The following is a 19060-nucleotide window of genomic DNA, read 5'->3' as shown; positions in this document are numbered from 1 at the left end:
GAATCAAATCTAAAACCAAACTGGTTTTAAATTGGTTCAAATATATCAACTTTACGAAGTGTATCTTACATATTGCATATCATTATTTATATATAAAATCAGTAATGTAAATTCTACGTTTTGATACAGGGGCAGCGGCACATTACCAGTGATTACTAACTTTGAACGTTATTAACGCAAAAGAAGCAACATAGTCGAAAATTAGTACGTGTCTTCAGCCCTTTTCAGACTGGTCTCATTGGGAATCTGATTTTAATACAAAAATAGGGAATTTGCATCGTATATCACAGTCCGCAGGTGAATTTTTATCCTCATATCGATTCTTTTTATCGCTTACGGTATTCACTTTGGAGATACATATTTTATATTCCCAATACTAAATTAGAATGGGCAAACTATTAGTAACAAAAACACACCGTTAGAGCGAAAATATGAATGGCAGAATTTTATTCAGTACGAATACTTTAATATAACTTTTCATAAGGCTAAAGAAATGTTTATCTCAAAGCCATTCTAAGATTTTTTAAACTTAATTTTGAATTAAGATGTCATTTACGAGTGTTCAAAAGTACACAGCATAAAATTGTGGTTGATTTACACAATTGAAATACAAATATCTATTGTTTCATACCTAAACAAATTTTATTTATTATTTTGTTTTGATGAACATGATGAATCCAAGTATGTGAAAATATTGGATACAAAACATAAATAATTATAAAATTGGCTGCTTTGCGCCCAATATTTTTTGCCTCGCTATGAGTTTTAAAATTATGGACTCGACTACGTCTCGTCCACTATTTAAAAACTCATTGATCGACCAATAAATATGGGCTCAATCAATCCAATTTTATATCAAAGTATATGTTACAATGTTATGATTTTACGACAAAAATATACAAAAAAGGAAATAAAATGAATTTGCCGTTTCAGCTGAAATGGGCGCGCTAAGAAAAAACGAACACTTGCAGGGGCTTTCAGACATAATCAATTATTTTTTAGCCTATGCGCCCACGTTTGAAAAATGATGAAGACACAAATAATATTTGTCGGTCGCTTCTTTTACTTCTATAATGTTTTTTTTAGTAGATAATCCAATTAACAAATAAACAGCACACTTCCTGGTCCATTCAGTCCCGGGTCAGGAGGGTGAAAGTGCATATAGGAACAATGCCAAAAACTACGTCACGCCGGTCACGCTATTGTTCGACTTAAACTACATCATTCGCCATTTTGTAAATATTAACGCATGATCGTTGCTTTGAAGTTTCCACCGGATAGTGTGTGGATAGCGCAAGAGCATGCTTTGACCATGCGCAAAAAAATGAATATCATGAAGATGTTTAAGATTGATTCTTAGATGTTTCAAAAATTACCGTCATATTGCATAGATTCATCAAAGAATGGTTTGAAGTACTAACCTTATTTAGTAATTTTAAAAATCGGGAGAATTTTACAAAATCAATGTTTTTACCTGTCGGTATTACAACTCGTGAAACACATTAGTGATGTGCCTGGGTGACCTAATCTACTAACCTTTAACGTTTCCTCTATGAACTCTAACCCTCCTGCAATATGGCGCCTATTGTCTAGAGTTAAACTACATCTTTCGGTGTGTTACGTAATACTACGATGCCTATCCCATTATATCGATCCCTGCCCGGGTTTCATGTCCCTTTATCTCGAATAAATCGATATGCAACGCATTTGCCATTTGGTCCCAACACTTCGTAACGTGATGATCTACAAAATGTAGAAGAAGTGACTCATATACATGATCATATCGCTGTGAATATCAGCTTACCGTCTGCCTCGTATTATTGAGATATCATATTGTGTATTTGTACGCTCTTCATTTTACTTTCATGTTGAGGATGGATTACTTCTCCGTAGGCCTACTGACACCCTTGGCACAATAAACAGCTTTGAAGGAGCATAATTGCAGGTAAGTTTGCAAAATGTATTATGTTGTTGCATAACATGTCATCTGTAATATCAATCGCGAAACGCTAATGAGATTCATTTTAGGTCCAAAATTGCCGCAATTAAAGATCCAAGATGTTGTCATCGTTAATACTTAAATAGCGATAAAAAGTTATATCACACTAGAGTAGGCAAAGTATTAATTGCTATTGTTTTGTTGCTCCTGACTAGTCTCTGACACCGTCTAATGAAATAAGGAGCTTTTTTAATTGGGTTTCTTGTCATCATTGAACAATTTTAAAGCCCAAAGCATTGTAAATTAACGTAAAATCTGAAAGGCTTTGTATTTATTGACATAGCACAGTGTCATCGCCCCGATATCTTCATGGCAGAAATCGCCGTGGTAGGTTGAATCCACAGCCACGCATGGCCATTTTGTTCCGACCTGTTTAATAGTTGAGATGCATAATGGGCCGAGGAACATCCGAGTAAGGCTACTGACAATAGCCCGCGTGACTGAGGTCATCTGCTTTTATCTGCCTCCACGAGTGGCCTACGCTGCGCTATAGTTCGGCAAAATCCGAATTTTTGTCAGTTTTTAGCTCAATACGCACGGTTCTTTCGCAATACGCAAGCTAACGACTATCATATCCTTTCAACACATATATTCAAGTGCAAGGAAAAAAATATGACTTCTTTAGAATAAAAAAATTACGGGAGATATTCATCATTTTCTATCCCGGTATCCAAAGACTTATCGTCTGAATATCAAATCGTGCATAGCACATTCACGTGTATCGATCCCGGGTATTGATTTTAGTGTCTCTGTTGCACCAAGTAATTATTAGCCAGGCGATGTCGGTGTGCATAGTACTTTATGGCTGTCATATTTTTTCTCCGAGTCCAAATTAAACATGTTAAATGTCTCCAAAATGGAATTAAAAAATAATGGCTAGATTGAAGTATAGCCTATAATCTGCAAGCCCGCAAAGTTATTTCTTTATAGTTTGGCAATTTATGTAGGTGAAAGAAAGAAATCAGATGGATTATGCTTTATGCGGTATTAATAATTTGTGCGGTAACTGTGTCTCACTATAAACAGCAAGAGTTTCGGTATTATATATTAAAGCTTATATAGGGGAGAACGGGAGTGTTCGCCTTATATTTTTCTGACCAGCCTAGCGATGTCAATTTTAAGGTTAGGGATGACCTGATTAGCCCATGTGAAAGCCCTATGTCTTAGCTATATACGGCCACAATCCCGGAAATATAGGATAGAGCAAACAAAAAAGTTTTGCAAAGTGGCGAACTTGCCCCATATTGGGGCAGGTTCATCCATATGGTGGGGTAAGTTCAACCTAATCACAAAAAAGGTTTAAACATTGCATAACAATAACATATTAAATGCAAACATTTAGAAAGAGTATAATTTGTTGCAGGGGTCGGGTCAGGGTAAAATGTAGGGGTACAAAGTGAGCTTAAACGTATCATGTTTACAACTTCGGGGAGATTATGGATTAGGACATAAACGGTGGTATGAATAATACTGATACCACATAACTTTAAAAAACATGCTTTTCAGTAGTTTTACCTTGTTTAATGGTATAATTATAAATATTTTGCATAATACGCTGATGGGGCATGTCCACCCTCCCGTTTGGGGTAAGTCCGACGATATAGGGCGAACATGCCCCATCCTCAAAAGGGCGAACGTGCCCCTGTTGCACATTTTTGTATTTTCTTCAGGGTATGCGAAATACAAATCGAATAAGGAGTTTATAACTGCATTAAATCTTTGACAAATCCCATATGTTCCCAATACAGATTACCATTAAAACCATCTGTATTTATGTATCAATGATAATACAACATTATTAATGCAAGAAAAAATTACGTTTTGGTGTAATTTTTTGTTTTGGCTGCAGTTCGATGAACACGTCCCTATATGTCGCGTAGCTAATATGAGAAGTTTATAATGACCTATGTCACCTAATTTTGCCATCACCAACTTCCCCGATAGCCGTAGTGCTGAGAAACAAGGGGTGGGCGAACCTGCCCCTATGGCGAACACGCCCCGCTCTCCCTACAAAGATTATCGTATATACTCAAAACTCGGTATATTCACTATAATATAAACACGCTGTACGGTACCGATTTGCGATTTCCAAACGCCGTGATCGTACGCCTATCTATCTATTCAAAACCACTCTCCTGTATCGAAGCAGGGTCGCGCATTGAGCCAGTTTGGAAGATTTTGCACGTACGGAAAGAACGTGGCCAGGGACAACGTTGAAAATACACACCATTTGTCAATTTAACACTATATTAAAGCCAGTTAAGGATAATGAACATACGAAGGAAAATCTAACTATGATCCCTTTTGTTTGTAAGCAACTGTGATGTGTAAAAATTTCACTTATATATACATAGGCGCGGTTAATGCGTATGAGATCGACCGGGTTTAAAGAGAGATTGCGATTTGCCTAGCCTTTTTCCCGGTATATACGCAACGTCCACGCGTCGAACCGCCACTGTTTGTACGGCGTCACGACGGTTCAAGTAAGTTAACGCGACCGTCATGATCACCACGAATATGCATGTAGTGGTCCTTAGTAGTAGTGGTCTTTGTTCCAGCCGCCGGCTCCTTCGTGATGAAGGAGCACAGTCCATCACAATCCATTTTAATAATTACAAATTGTTGGTCTTTTTTGCCCATTTTTAACCCTTAGTATCCAAAGAATTTTAATGTAATCCGATGGTTAGATTCTACTTGGGAATATAGATGTGTGACTCAAATCATACACAACAAACCAATTATAATTTTGGGGTTGATTTAAGCCATTTTAGTCATATTTTAATTGCTCAATGATGACAAAATGTCATCAGTTCAGTTGGATTCTATTCCAGGACATGTCAGAGAAAACAAAAACAAAAAATTGCAAATATACTGCAATTGCAGGTTCCCAAACAAACCCCAACCCTTATGACCCAAACAATAATTAACTTACTTGAATATGTTACTCTATTTATAATATTTATTTATTTATTTATTTTTCAGACAACGTGATGAGACCTAAGCAGCAATGGGATTTGCTACAAGATCCTGTATGCAAGTATTGTAAAAGAAGATTTATTGAAAACATTCCTCGTTATAAATCACATCTTCGCAATCATGAGCTGAGTATTAAGCCTTATTGGTACAGCAATCCAAACTTGAAACCAAAGGCTGGTTGCGTGGGGATATACATCAAAACGCGTAGAAATAGGAAATGTGGATATCGTCATGTATCAAAAATGGTTCCAGGTCCGGCTCCAGGTAATATGAACACTAAAAAGGTCAAAAAAGACTACAGAAAGAAACCTCACAAATGCAGCTTCTGTAATAAATCATTCAAACTGTCGGGAAACAAGAAACGGCATGAAATGATTCACACAGGAGAGAAACCTCATCGATGTAGCTATTGTAGCAAATCTTTCAGCCAACTGGGAGACCAGAAACGGCATGAAATGATTCACACAGGAGAAAAACCTCATAAATGTAGATACTGCACCAAATCATTCAGTCGGCCGGGAGAAAAGAAAGCTCATGAAATGACTCATACAGGAGAGAAACCTCATCGATGCACCTATTGTATCAAATCATTTACGACATTGGGAAACAAGAAACAACATGAACTGATTCACACAGGAGAAAAACCTCATAAATGTAGATACTGTAACAAATCATTCAGCCGGTCAGGAGAAAAGAAAGTCCATGAAATGACTCATACAGGAGAGAAACCTCATCAATGCAGCTATTGTGACAAATTATTTACGACATTGGGAGAAAAGAAACAACATGAAAAGATTCACACGGGAGAGAAACCTTATAAATGTAGCTATTGTAACAAATCATTCAGTGATTTGGGACACAAGAATAGGCATGAAAAGGTTCATACAGGAGAAAAACCTCATCGATGTAGCTATTGTAACAAATCGTTCCGCCTATTGGTAAGCAAGAAAGACCATGAAAATATTCATAGAGGAGAAAAACATCAATGTAGCTACTGTAACAAATCATTCAGGAAGCTAGGAAGCAAGAATGCGCATGAAAGGATTCATACAGGAGAGAAACCTCACCGATGTAGCTATTGTGACAAATCATTTACGACATTGGGAAGCAAAAAACAACATGAATTGATTCACACTGGAGAGAAACCTCATCAATGTAGCTATTGTGACAAATCATTCAGCGCCACAACTAGCCAGAAACAGCATGAAAAGATTCATACAGGAGAGAAATCTCATCAATGCAGCTATTGTAACAAATCATTCAGCCAATTGGGTCACAAGAATACACATGAAAAGATTCATAGAGGAGAAAAAACTCACCAATGCAGCTATTGTAACAAATCATTCGGCGACTTGAGAAGCAAGACACGACATGAAATGATTCACACAGGAGAGAAACCTCATAAATGTAGCTATTGTTACAAATCATTCAGCCATTTGGGAAACAAGAAACGGCATGAAAAGATACACACAAAAGAGAAACCGCATCAATGTAGCTATTGTGACAAATCGTTCAGTGATTTGGGATACAAGAAACAACATGAAAAGGTTCATACAGGAGAGAAACCTCATCAATGTAGCTATTGTAACAAATCATTCGGCGATTTGGGAAGCAAGAAACAACACGAGAAGATACACACGGGAGAGAAACCGCATCAATGTAGCTATTGTGACAAATCATTCAGCCAGTTGGGAGACAAGAAACGGCATGAAAAGATTCACACAGGAGAGAAACCTCATCAATGTAGCTATTGTAACAAATCATTCAGCCGAATGGGAAACAAGAAACAACATGAACTGATTCACACAGGAGAGAAACCTCATAAATGCAGCTATTGTAACAAATCATTCAGCCGATTGGGAGACAAGAAACAACATGAAAAGATTCACACAGGAGAGAAACCTCATCAATGTAGCTATTGTAACAAATCGTTCAGCCGATTGGGAGACCAGAAACAACATGAAAAGATTCATACAGGAGCGAAACCTCATCAATGTAGGTATTGTAACAAATCGTTCAGTGACTTGGGACACAAGAAACGACATGAAAAGATTCATACAGGAGAGAAACCGCATCAGTGTAGCTATTGTAATAAATCATTCATCCAATTGGGAGACAAGAAACGGCATGAAATGATTCATGGAGAGAAACCTCATTGATCATATCATTAATCAGTTTGGAGTCAAGAAACAATATGAAATGTCTCAAAAGACAGGAAACTTATAGCTACATGTATTATAATACAGCTATAGCAAATCATTCATTTGCATGTAGGGAATATAGGCAGTAGTGATTCTGAATAGAGAGAATCTCAGCAAATAATGTAATAAACATCCAGGGCATAAGTAAACAGGAATTGGCGTGAAAGCTTGCATACTTGGAAAGGATCCTACATGAGTGAAACCTCACAACAGGCACTATTAGAAAATATTGTTGAAAAACTTCAATTGTTGCCAATATTCCAGGATTTTTTACAGACCTTTTTGACACAACTTTCCCGAGGTTTCATTCCGTTTTCACAGCATTTTTTGTTATTAAATTGAAAAAATAACAGACGACAATTGGCAACTAAATTCCCGCACTTATTGCAGCTTTTCCCGACATGCATTGTTTCTGGATGTTTCAGACATTATAATTACGTTTAAACATGTTAACTACAAAGTATAAATTAATGCAGCAATTTTCTGCGAATCTGTTGTTTTTGAAAGCATATTTAATAGATGGGCAATTTTGTTCTACGTATAAGGTATATTGCTGATACCGATCAATAGGCAAAAGTGATGCATGTTGCGAAGAAAAGGGGCTCAAATTTGTGACCAGCATGCATCACGTTTACCTATCAATCGCAATCTGCAATATTGTGATACCTCATTCGGCACCAGGTTTTCTCAACGTATACCAATTTAATTTTTTTTTAAAGAAAATTTCAAAATTGACAAAGATTTACATAGATCTTTGTCTATTTGGCTAGATACACAATATCACAATGTAATGAGCTCGTTACAAAAGCCGGTGCGAATCGCCCTGAAAGAAGAAATATCACAAATAATGTGTCACTTTTAAAATGCTCTCTTTTTCCATTCTAATTGGTATACTTGAGGGAGTAAAGTCGCATTGTACTGAATGAGGTGTCAAAATATGCAGAACAAAATTATCCATCTATTGATTACTTTATTTGGTCATTAACGTTTAGTGTCATTAAGGTATTGCTTTTGTTTTAAGGGGGTTCTACACCCCTGCCCAATTTTGTATGGGTAATTTTGTGCGCAGTATACATTGTTTTTATAGTGTGTCTGACAAAATGTTTAGTGGCGTATATTAGTAGGGATATATATCTGAACCGGGATGACCATGATGATGTGTGTATTATGTGTTGTGTAGGGGGGGGTGTGCAGGGAGTGTGTATCAACAATCTAGTCTATTGATAAAGCAAGCTGATGCAGACGCTATACGCTATCTTTATTGTTTTATAAAACATTTGATATTATTAAAAATATCATGGTATTAAAGTCATCACAAAGATTTTAGATAATTACAATACTCTGTTGTTTTTATATGTTCCATGCCATCAAAAATATATGTAAGTTTACGGTTATAAATGATAATTTTTGCATGTATAAATTTTCGCACGTTGCCTATATCTTAGAACTATTTTGCTGTTTTTTAATTCATATGCAGTAAACCTTTTGTCCTTCTGTTGCCACCCGTCTGTTACCAATGCACTGCAAAAACAGTGTAACAGATTGGTGTTCATGGTGTTTAGAAAGTTAAATGTTTACCATTTAAACATTTTAATGTTCAGATCCTAAAAATACATTTTAAATGATTATACGTTTAGATGTTTAGGATCTAAACATTAAAGTGTTTAATGCTAAACATTTAACTTCCTCCACACTAATCTGTCCCCAATTTCTAAACACTGTTTTTGCAGTGTCGAATATACCCAATAAGCCCCTCCTTTTTAAGTCATACTTGATGGCCCCTCTTTTTGAGGCTCGTCTACCATGTTTACCCAATAACCCCCTTTTTCTAGAATTTCATCATCAAAATGCAGTGAAATAATGCTGAAACTTTCAAAATCTAATTTCAGCAAATTTGTATTGTAAATTTGGCAAATTTGGAACAATATTAGAATTTTCCTGCAATTTTATACTCAATTGCCCGTTTTTCAAAAATTTTATACCCAATGACACACTTTTTCATTTTGTTATATCTAATGATCCCCTTTTTAAAAACAGTAGGTAGTATTCTAGTGATGAAATGATACATGTATACATATTTTTAGTAATTTTGGTGTCTTTTTAGGGTACATTTTTAGCATTTGTAATTGTTTGATTTAACTAATAGTAATAAAGATATTTGGTTCTCAAATTTGAAATGTTGTTTAATGAGTCAAAACGTCTTTCCGTTACCATGGAATTGCCCTTATAATCATTATTTCCAGTATTTCAACTAACTACAGTCCGCCCCGCGTAGCGCGCGAAAATTTTGAATGCAAGCCTTGATAATTGTATAACCCCCCTATTTTAAGTTTAAACAATTTATGATCCCCTGATTTTGGTATAAAAAATCTATGACCCCAGTATGTTCATGACCCCCTTCTATAGAAACAGTCCCTATAATGCAATCAAAGAGTTCAGCTCGTTCTTTTGTGATCATAGAGTCCCCAAAACAGCTAAAAAAAAGTTTTTTATACCACCGGCAACTTCTCGCATATTCACTCATTTAATATCCTCAAATTTATATTTATGTTCTGGCTCGGTCACCCACCTTTGCACAGTATTTTTGTGGGACCTTAGAGCAGATCAGACACATCATATTGCATTCTGAATACGAGGATTGTCCTGATATCATTTTTTCTAAATTTGCAATATAATACAAATTGTATGGAAAATTATCAGTCCTCGATATAAACTTAATAATTGTCTTACTTAAGTGTATGTAGCTGGGAGGAAAAGCCGTCCATCATTATGAAAATACTTACCTAAGTCTGCACTAGCACATCCACATACCCCGCACATACTGCAGACACGCATCCCTAATACAGGATCACGCGTTTAGGCATAGGCTATAGCCTGCGTATGGTCTCGAATAATGTAGACTTTCCGTATAGTATACTCCGTACAAAATGTACGGACTGTAAGTATTGGCTTTTGTTTGGATTTGAATCAAATCTAAAACCAAACAGACAAACAAAACTATGGATCAACCAGAGAAGATGTAAAGAAAGGAGATAGATCCAGCTATCCTCAAACAAAATATGTGTGTTGCCGCTCATTCAAAAGCAATCACGCTATTTAGGTTTAACAATAAAATACAACAAAAGGGTTCGAACCCATGACGGGTGTGATACACAAGTTGCTGCTTGCTAGATTTAGGGAAAGGTCAGTGTCTGTATACCATCAATACTATGCATACCATGCATGCAGATCCTAACATCCAGTTTATTTCAAATAAAATATGACCGAAGTTCCATGGCAAATAATAATTTTGCACGCTTGGTTACGCTTTCAACCTCTACGATTTATGATACAGACTATTTTCAATTACCAAAATATCTTTATTAGGTTTGCAGGAAATAACAGGAAAATACATTAAAACAATAAAATATAGATGATCAAAAATCATCCCGTTTCTAACAAAATCCTAAAACACTCTCCTAAATAATTAATACATGTTCCAAAATGGGCGGATTTTTTTGGAATCTTTACAAAACTACATTTCTTTCTTATAGTATCCACGTGTGGTATCCTTGCAGAGCAACATCAGGTACTTAACACACACGTGTCATACTTTCAAGGAATTATCTATAGAAACATTGGATATGGTTTCAATTCAGCATCGAAGTGGTTACGTAATTCTCTTGGTTACCGGATCACGCTATTTTGATATGCCTTCAAGTGCCATATACTTTGTGTGGTGATTGTTTCGATCGTGGTTCATAACTCAAGCGCGTGATCCCGTTGACATAGTAACATTACGTAACTTCGATACTGAATTCTGGAGTGAAAATTAATCAACCGTAGTCGGCAACACACATCACATCAAAGGCTACTTTCAAGTAGATGTGTAACTACTTGAGAATAAAGGACTATGAATAGGTGCGACAGGATAACCTACGGGATTATCTCAAGGATATAATTCCGTTCTTCCTCCTTCTTTTTCAACTTTCCTGGAATCAACTAAACGAAACTAAAGAAACAAAGAAAATAAACCGATAAATATTACAGAAAGTTAGCATTTTCGATACTTTTCATTTCACAGGACTATTGAGCAAAGAATAATAAGCCCAAATAAATTAAATTAAACAATGCATAATATGAAATACTATGAAGCCAATTTCCATGAAATCCCTGAAATTGTTGCAAATATATCAACTTTACTAAGGGGCTGTGCAACAATTATGAGCCCCGGGAGGGTTAAAACGGCGCGCCAAACCATGCATTCCACCACCCCCCTCCCACCCCTCTTGGCCTGTCAAAAATCTTTGCACATGCCACATTTTGTGATCCTTTTGTGAAATAATGAATGATGATTGGGCAAGATTATTGAGCATGATTCTCACAATACAAACTATGATTGCTTACCGATGAGAGGAAGCTTTCATCCAGAATTCTCTAAATTATTGAACATGTTGAGTGTTGGATTATTGAGCATGTTGAGTGAAATAGAAAACAGGGAGCATTTTCCGTTCATGTCACTGCATTTTCATGTTTTCACAAGAAAAAAGTTAGAAAATCTACTATAAAAAGTTGAAAATTAGAATGTATCTCCATCCTTTTTCAGACTTTTTGCTACCGTTTCGGGAAGCTCATGTTCATACAAAAATAGGGATCGTTTCACACAACCATTAAATTAGAATGACAAACTGTATATATTTCTTTAGGAAAAAACAAATAAACAGAGCAAAAATATGAATAACAGAATTTTATTAATACAAGAGTTTTCATAATCTGATAAGTCCTATGTTTGAAAAAGGATGAAGACACACATAATATTTGTTGGGGCTTCTTTTACGTTTATCATGTTTATACCTTGTCTTTCTTTTTTATCTTTTCTTTAAAGAAATGGTTTCTTTTTACCATGTTTACCCCATTCCTTAAATATTCCTGTTTTGAAAAGATATTTAAAATAATTCTATTAAAATAGACCAGGAAGTGTATTATCAAAGTTACCATTTGAAGACAGGCAGAGGACCATGGGCATCAATCAAATCAAATTTGATTTGATTGGGCGTCAATCAAATCAAAAATGACGCCCATCGTGTGTCTGTCTGTCTTCAAAAGATTTGATTTGATTGACGCCCAGGTCCTCTGTCTGTCTTCAAAAGATATTTTATACACTTCCTGATCTATTTTAATATAGATTTAAAAATCAATGAGCACTGAAATCGATATCCAAGGTACTTCATATCCCGGGTTCATATAATCATTAGCCTTTCAAATCCACGATATACGATCGATCGTATTGACAATTATATGCTTGTTCATGATCATGATGATCGAACTGATTGACCACGTAAGTGAGAGCCTGCCCTGGTCATGGTCATGGTTTTACTTTATTATACTGAGAAGAAATCTCTTTCTTCCATGATTATTATACCATAGACTCTAATGACACAGACGGTCTATGATTATAAGCGCACATATTGACAAAATCTCTTCATGTTTTCGTTGCCAAGAGTCCCGGACTAATCTTTTGCATCAAACCAAGCTCAAGTTTGATTTGATAGGAGCACAATTATTAGTATATTTACAGGTGAGTTTCTAAAGTACGCTTTTAGTACGTTATTTTTGTTGTTGTTGATGTTGTTGTTTTGGATTTTTTTGGCCTACTTATTTTTTGAGGTGTCATTTGTTTTATACGATACACAAGTCCCGGACACAAGTATGCCTTTTATGTCTTGTACCATGTAGTATAATATGTTGTTTTTTACGTAGTTTGTTTTTAGACAATAATAACTGGACGTATCTGTTTTAAGGTCATTTGAAGAGTTTGTTTTGGGCTAAGGTAATTTTGCGAGGGAGCGCAAGCTCCGGAATAAAAAATACCGAGGCAACACAAACCCCGACGATTTCGCGAAATAGTTACGAAAGGTCCAAATTTCAATTGATCGTCGGCTTACTTCGAGAACTGTTAAATATAAAAAATATCAATTTTTAATCATTTCAGTGCCATAAACACCAAACAAAAAATAGGTCTTTTGGGGAAAAATCCATATCTTCAATATGAAAGGTCAATTGATCGTCGGCTTTTCCTTCCAGCTACATACACTTTTTAAATCATTAGATTTATAAAGTTTATTACGAGGACTGTTATATATCAAAAATTTTAAAAATATCAAATTTTAATAATTTGTTATACAAATTGTTATTATATCCCGAATTCCGAAAAAAATCAAAATCATTTGATATCATAAGGACATTCTTCGTATTCATAATGCAATTCGATATGACTGTGCTCTAATGTCCCACAAAAAATACTGCCGAAACGCTCATACCAGAACCCTTAAACATGTTTAGAGCGTTGTATGTGTGCCAATCGCTTGCATCCCCCGTGTTACCCTCCCTCAGTGGCTCAAATTGTTGAACAAGCCTTATTACACTTCCAAGATTAATGATACCCAGAGCTTTGTGACGTCACCCAAACGACACACTATCATAGACACTTTTCTTGCCTTTCAAAATGTATTAATTAATAAATGTTTTATTTATTTTTATTCATTTATTCATTTACTTATTTTTCTTTCAGAGAACATGATAAGACCTAAGCGACAATAGGATACGCTATAAGATCTTGTATGCAAGTATTGTAAAAGAAGATTTAGAGACAACATTCCACGTTACAAATCGCATCTTCGTAATCATGAGCTGAGTATTAAGCCTTATTGGTACAGCAATCCAAACTTGAAACCAAAGGTTGTGTGGAGATTTACATCAAAACGCGCAGAAAAAGGAATTAAAGATCGGCGTGTGTCAAAATGGATTCCGGGTACCGTTCCAGGTTATTTGAACACCGAAAAGGACAAAAAAAAAGTGAGGAAAAGAAACTTCATAGATATTAATACTACTGTAACAAATCATTCAGCCAAATGCGAACCAAGAAAGACCATGAAAAGATGCATACCGGAGCGAAACCTTATCAATGTAGCTATTGTGACAAATCATTCAGTCAGTTGCGAGACAAGAAACAACATGAAATGATTCATACAGGAGAGAAACCTCATCAATGTAGCTATTGTAACAAATCATTCAGCATATTGGGAAACAAGAAACGACATGAAAAGATTCATACAGGAGAGACGCCTCATAAATGCAGCTATTGTGATAAATCATTCGGCTTATTGGGACACAAGAAACGGCATGAAAAGATTCACACAGGAGAGAAACCTCATCGATGTAGCTATTGCAACAAATCATTCGGCCGATTGGGAAGCAAGAAACAGCATGAACTGATTCACACAGGAGAGAAACCTCATCAATGCAGCTATTGTAATAAATCATTCAGCGACTTGGGAAACAAGAAACAACATGAAAAGTTTCATACAGGAGAGAAACCTCATCGATGTAGCTATTGTAACAAATCATTCAGCCGGTTGGGACACAAGAAACAACATGAAATGATACACACAGGAGAGAAACCTCATCAATGTAGCTTTTGTAACAAATCATTCAGCCGACTGGGAGACAAGAAACAACATGAAAAGATTCATACAGGGGAGAAATCCCATCAATGTAGGTATTGTAACAAATCATTCAGCATAATGGGTAACAAGAAACGGCATGAAAAGATACACACAGGAGAGAAACCTCATCAATGTACCCATTGTAACAAATTATTCAGTGACTTGGGACACAAGAAACAACATGAAATGATACACACAGGAGAGAAACCTCATCAATGTAGCTATTGTGACAAATCATTCAGCCGGTTGGGAGACAAGAAACAACATGAAATGATTCACACAGGAGAGAAACCTCATCGATGTAGCTACTGTAACAAATCATTCATTGACTTGGGACACAAGAATCAACATGAACTAATTCACGCAGGCGAGAAACCTCATCAATGTAGCTACTGTGACAAATCATTCAGCCAGATGGGAAACAAGAATATGCATGAAAAGATTCATACAGTAGAGAAACTTCATCGATGTAGCTATTGTAGTAAATCATTCACCCAACTGCAACACAAGAAACGTCATGAAATGATTCACACAGGAGAGAAAATGCAGCTATTGCAGCAAATCATTCAGCGATTTGGACAACAAGAACAAACATGAAAAGATTCATACAGGAGAGAAACCTCATCGTTGTAGCTATATATTGCAACAAATCATTCAGCCAACTGGGAAAACAAGAAACGGCATGAAAAGATTCATACAGACGAGAAACCTCATGAAATCATTCATCAGTTTGGGGTAGTAAGCGACATGAAATATTTCAAAAATACAGAAAAGCTATCATTATAATACAGGTAATTATCAAATCATATTTTGCATGTAGTTAATGATTTTGAATGGGGGAGAATCTCAGCAAATAATGTAATAAACATCCAGGGCATTTATAGTAAACAGGAATTAGCATAAAAACTTGAATACCAAAAGCTTGGAATAGACACTGTTGGAAAATATCGTTGAAAACTATAATTGTTGCCAATATTCCAGGGTGTTGTTTTTAGAGACCTTTTTGACACAACTTTTCTGGGGGTTCTTTTACAGAATGTCCTTTTGTATACATACCATTTTCACAGGATTTTCTGTTATAAAATAGACAAAATAACTAAAGTCAACTAAATGCCCGCAATGCCCGGGCCGCAATGTTGCAGCTCTTCCCCGACATTGTTTTTGGGTGTTTTAGACATTATAACTACGTTTAAACATCTTAACTATAAATATAAATTAAATTTTTGCAAATCCCTTGTTTTTGAAAGCATATTAATGGGCAATTTTGTTCTGGGTATTATAATACCTCATTCGGCACCATGTGATTTTGTTTTCTCAACTTATATCAATTTAAATTTAAAAAGAAAATTTCCAAATTAACAAAGATTTACATAGACCTCTGTCTCAATACACACTGTCACACTGTAATGAGCCCGTTACAAAAGCCGGTGCGAATCGCACTGAAGGAAGAAATATCACAAATGTGTTACTTTTGAAATGCTTTCTTTTTCCATTCAAAGTCGAATTGTGCCGAATGAGGTGTCAGAATATTCAGAACAAAATTATCCATCTATTTATTACTTTATTTGGCCATTAACGTTAAGTATCATTAAGGTATTATTGCCTTTGTTTTAAGTGTATGGGTAATTTTGTGCGCAGTATACATTGTTTTTGTGGCTGACAAAATGTTTGGTATTTTTTAGTCTTAAGGGACTATGCATTCTCAGAAATGCATTAATTAAGTGCTGTAAAAATAGGGTTTTTGTTTTTAATTTTATCCAGTTTTTGTTACCCCCAAATCTGTGTTTATTTTGATTCCTTACTAATTCCTTTCCCAAAAATGTGTACTTTCATATCTTCCATGAATGATTAATTTAACATGTACATCACTTTTAACTCCTGCATTTCTGAGAGTGCACAGTCACCTTAAAGGCTTTGTCAGTTTTATACTACGGACAATGCATACTACGGAAACACATAATTTGAATGAAAATTGGTGTGCCTTGGATTGCAAATATTCCCACCTTGAAAAAAGTATTACCTTACAAAATTCACACAAGTTAGGCAAAACACATTTAGGTGGAAAATTCTTGTCTGTTTTACTGTCCTTCCATTACCAACCTCATTAACATTCAGATTTCATAGGGCACTTAACTTTAGGAGTGACGGGTATGTGGTACTATGTGCCTGTCATTAGGTACCTTTTTTAAGTCGAATATACCCGATGACCCCCTTTTTTAAGTGATACAAGAATACAAGATGACCCTTTTTTAGGCTCGATTACCGATGACCCTTTTTAGGCTCGGCTACCCAACATGCCCAATGATTAAATGTATCCACTTTTTGATTACACTAAACACTAACAATGTTCAAACTTAAACATTGTGTTTAAGGACGCGTTTATATTGTTAGTGTTTTTTTAAACGTTTATAACACTTTGGTGTGTTTAAGTATAAACTTTAGCGTGTGATTATTTGACAAGGTGTTAGCAAGTAGCTGCAAGTGTTAGGTTCTATTTTGTATGTGTAATATGTAGGAGTAGAAGTTTCTGAAAATACCAGTAATTTGTATATAATGTGGATGTGAACTATTTTCAGTTGTAAATAAACAACGTTCGTGTGTCTAAAAAGTGTTACAGAAACCTAAACATTTGTATTTGCAGTGTAAAGTTTACTTCGAGGACTGTTAAATAACAAAAAAATAAAAATAGCAAATTCTAATAAATAATTTGCCATAAAATTTGTATCATTTCGCAAATTTCAAACAATCAAAATTATTTGATAAAAAGACATTTCTCGTATTCAAAATGCAATTTGATATGTCTTATGCGCTCGCAGGTCGCACAATAATACTGTGCAAACGTTGCTATCTGATTCCTTAACATTAACGAAATTACAGCACAGTTGCCTATGGAGCAAAGTAATATAGGCCCACATAATCATGCATAACTCGCAAACACCACAGAATTGGAATCAACTGAAATTTAGGAATAAACTTTTTTCATGGATATCTACTCAAACATACCATAAAAGAATGCTAGAATCATACTCCTTCAAAAAGCATAAAACAATGAAAAAAAAAACATGTTTGTCTAATAAAAGATCTGGGTAACTCGGATATTTGGTAATAGTCATTTAAAGTTTTAATAAGTTTTATGATGCGTAGGTTTTTTTGGATATTTTCCTGTAGCAGCATCACAGTAAGTATCTCTAGGCGTCACAAAGCTAAAACGTTTTAATAATTTACTTTAATAATTCTAGAAAATGATTACTATTTGGTCCGAAATTTATCGGTTGTAATTCATGTGAAGTATAGTGAAAAGAGGTCTGTTTCTATTCCTTCTAACACCTTCACCCACCCACACATAGGGCATACAGCGCATAATCACTTTATTTGATAATACACGATCTCGCTGTAGGCATATGGTCCCGCCGCATATGTATGGCCCTCTCGACTAATGTAGATTTTCCGCATTATGGTACTCCATACAAAATTTCGCTCCTAGGCTTAAAATCTATTATATTAATAGTTTCGTTTTTTAATAATATCTAAATACTAACAAATAACGCTATGAATACTAGTAGATATGAATAAAACGAAATTTAAGAAAAACATACAGAACAAAACAAAATAAACCGATAATATAAATACTAGTAGTACAGATAATCTCAAATTTATCATTTACGGTACTTTTCACTGGACTAATGAACAAAGAATAATAAGCTGATTGAAAACTGGACACTGAATAAACATGGCATTATGAGATATTTACTGACTTTACTAACTTAAGCTAGTGTCACTTACATATTGCATATCATTATTTATATATAAAACTAAAAACGAATGCGATCAGTAATGCAAAGTCTACGTTTTGATACCGGGGCAATGACAGGCTACTAAAAACGTTATAAACGTAAAAGAAGCAACAGAGTCGACAATTAGTACGTGTTTTCATCCCTTTTCAGACTGGTCCCATCGAAAATCTCATTTTAATACAAAAATAGGGAATTTGCATCGATTCACACAAGATTTTATAGAATAAGCCTAATTAATGACCCGCGATCGGGTAGCAAGGTCATCAGGTGAATTTTTATCATCACATCAAGTCAATTTTACCGCACGTATTAACTTTGGAGATAAAGTATTTTATATTCCCAATACTAAATTAGAATGGACCAAAAATTATACATTTACTAAAAATGCACCATTGGAGCGAAAATATGAATGGCAGAATTTTATTCAGTACGAATACTTTAGTATAACTTTTCATAAGGCTAAAAAATGTTTATCTCAAAGCCATTTTAAGATTTTTTTAAACTTAAGTTTGAATTAAAATGTCATTTACGAGTGTTCAAAAGTACACAGTGTATAATTGTGGTTCGTTTACACAATTGAAGTACAAATATCAATTGTTTTACACC

General features: G+C 35.1%; 1 protein-coding gene across 1 annotated transcript; it reads left to right on the top strand.

Moving 5' to 3' along the window:
- The first annotated feature begins 1728 nt into the window (after positions 1-1728).
- Positions 1729-17127, top strand: LOC140140488 (uncharacterized). The gene is made up of 3 exons (XM_072162246.1): positions 1729-1945; positions 4982-7131; positions 14040-17127. The coding sequence occupies exons 2-3, from the start codon at positions 4990-4992 to the stop codon at positions 15255-15257; spliced, it is 3360 nt and encodes a 1119-aa protein (XP_072018347.1). The 5' UTR covers positions 1729-1945; positions 4982-4989; the 3' UTR covers positions 15258-17127.
- The last annotated feature ends 1933 nt before the right edge of the window (positions 17128-19060 follow it).

The sequence above is a fragment of the Amphiura filiformis genome, chromosome 19, assembly GCF_039555335.1.
Source record: "Amphiura filiformis chromosome 19, Afil_fr2py, whole genome shotgun sequence".
NCBI classification, from domain to species: domain Eukaryota; kingdom Metazoa; phylum Echinodermata; class Ophiuroidea; order Amphilepidida; family Amphiuridae; genus Amphiura; species Amphiura filiformis.
This window is presented reverse-complemented; position numbering and strand designations above follow the sequence as displayed.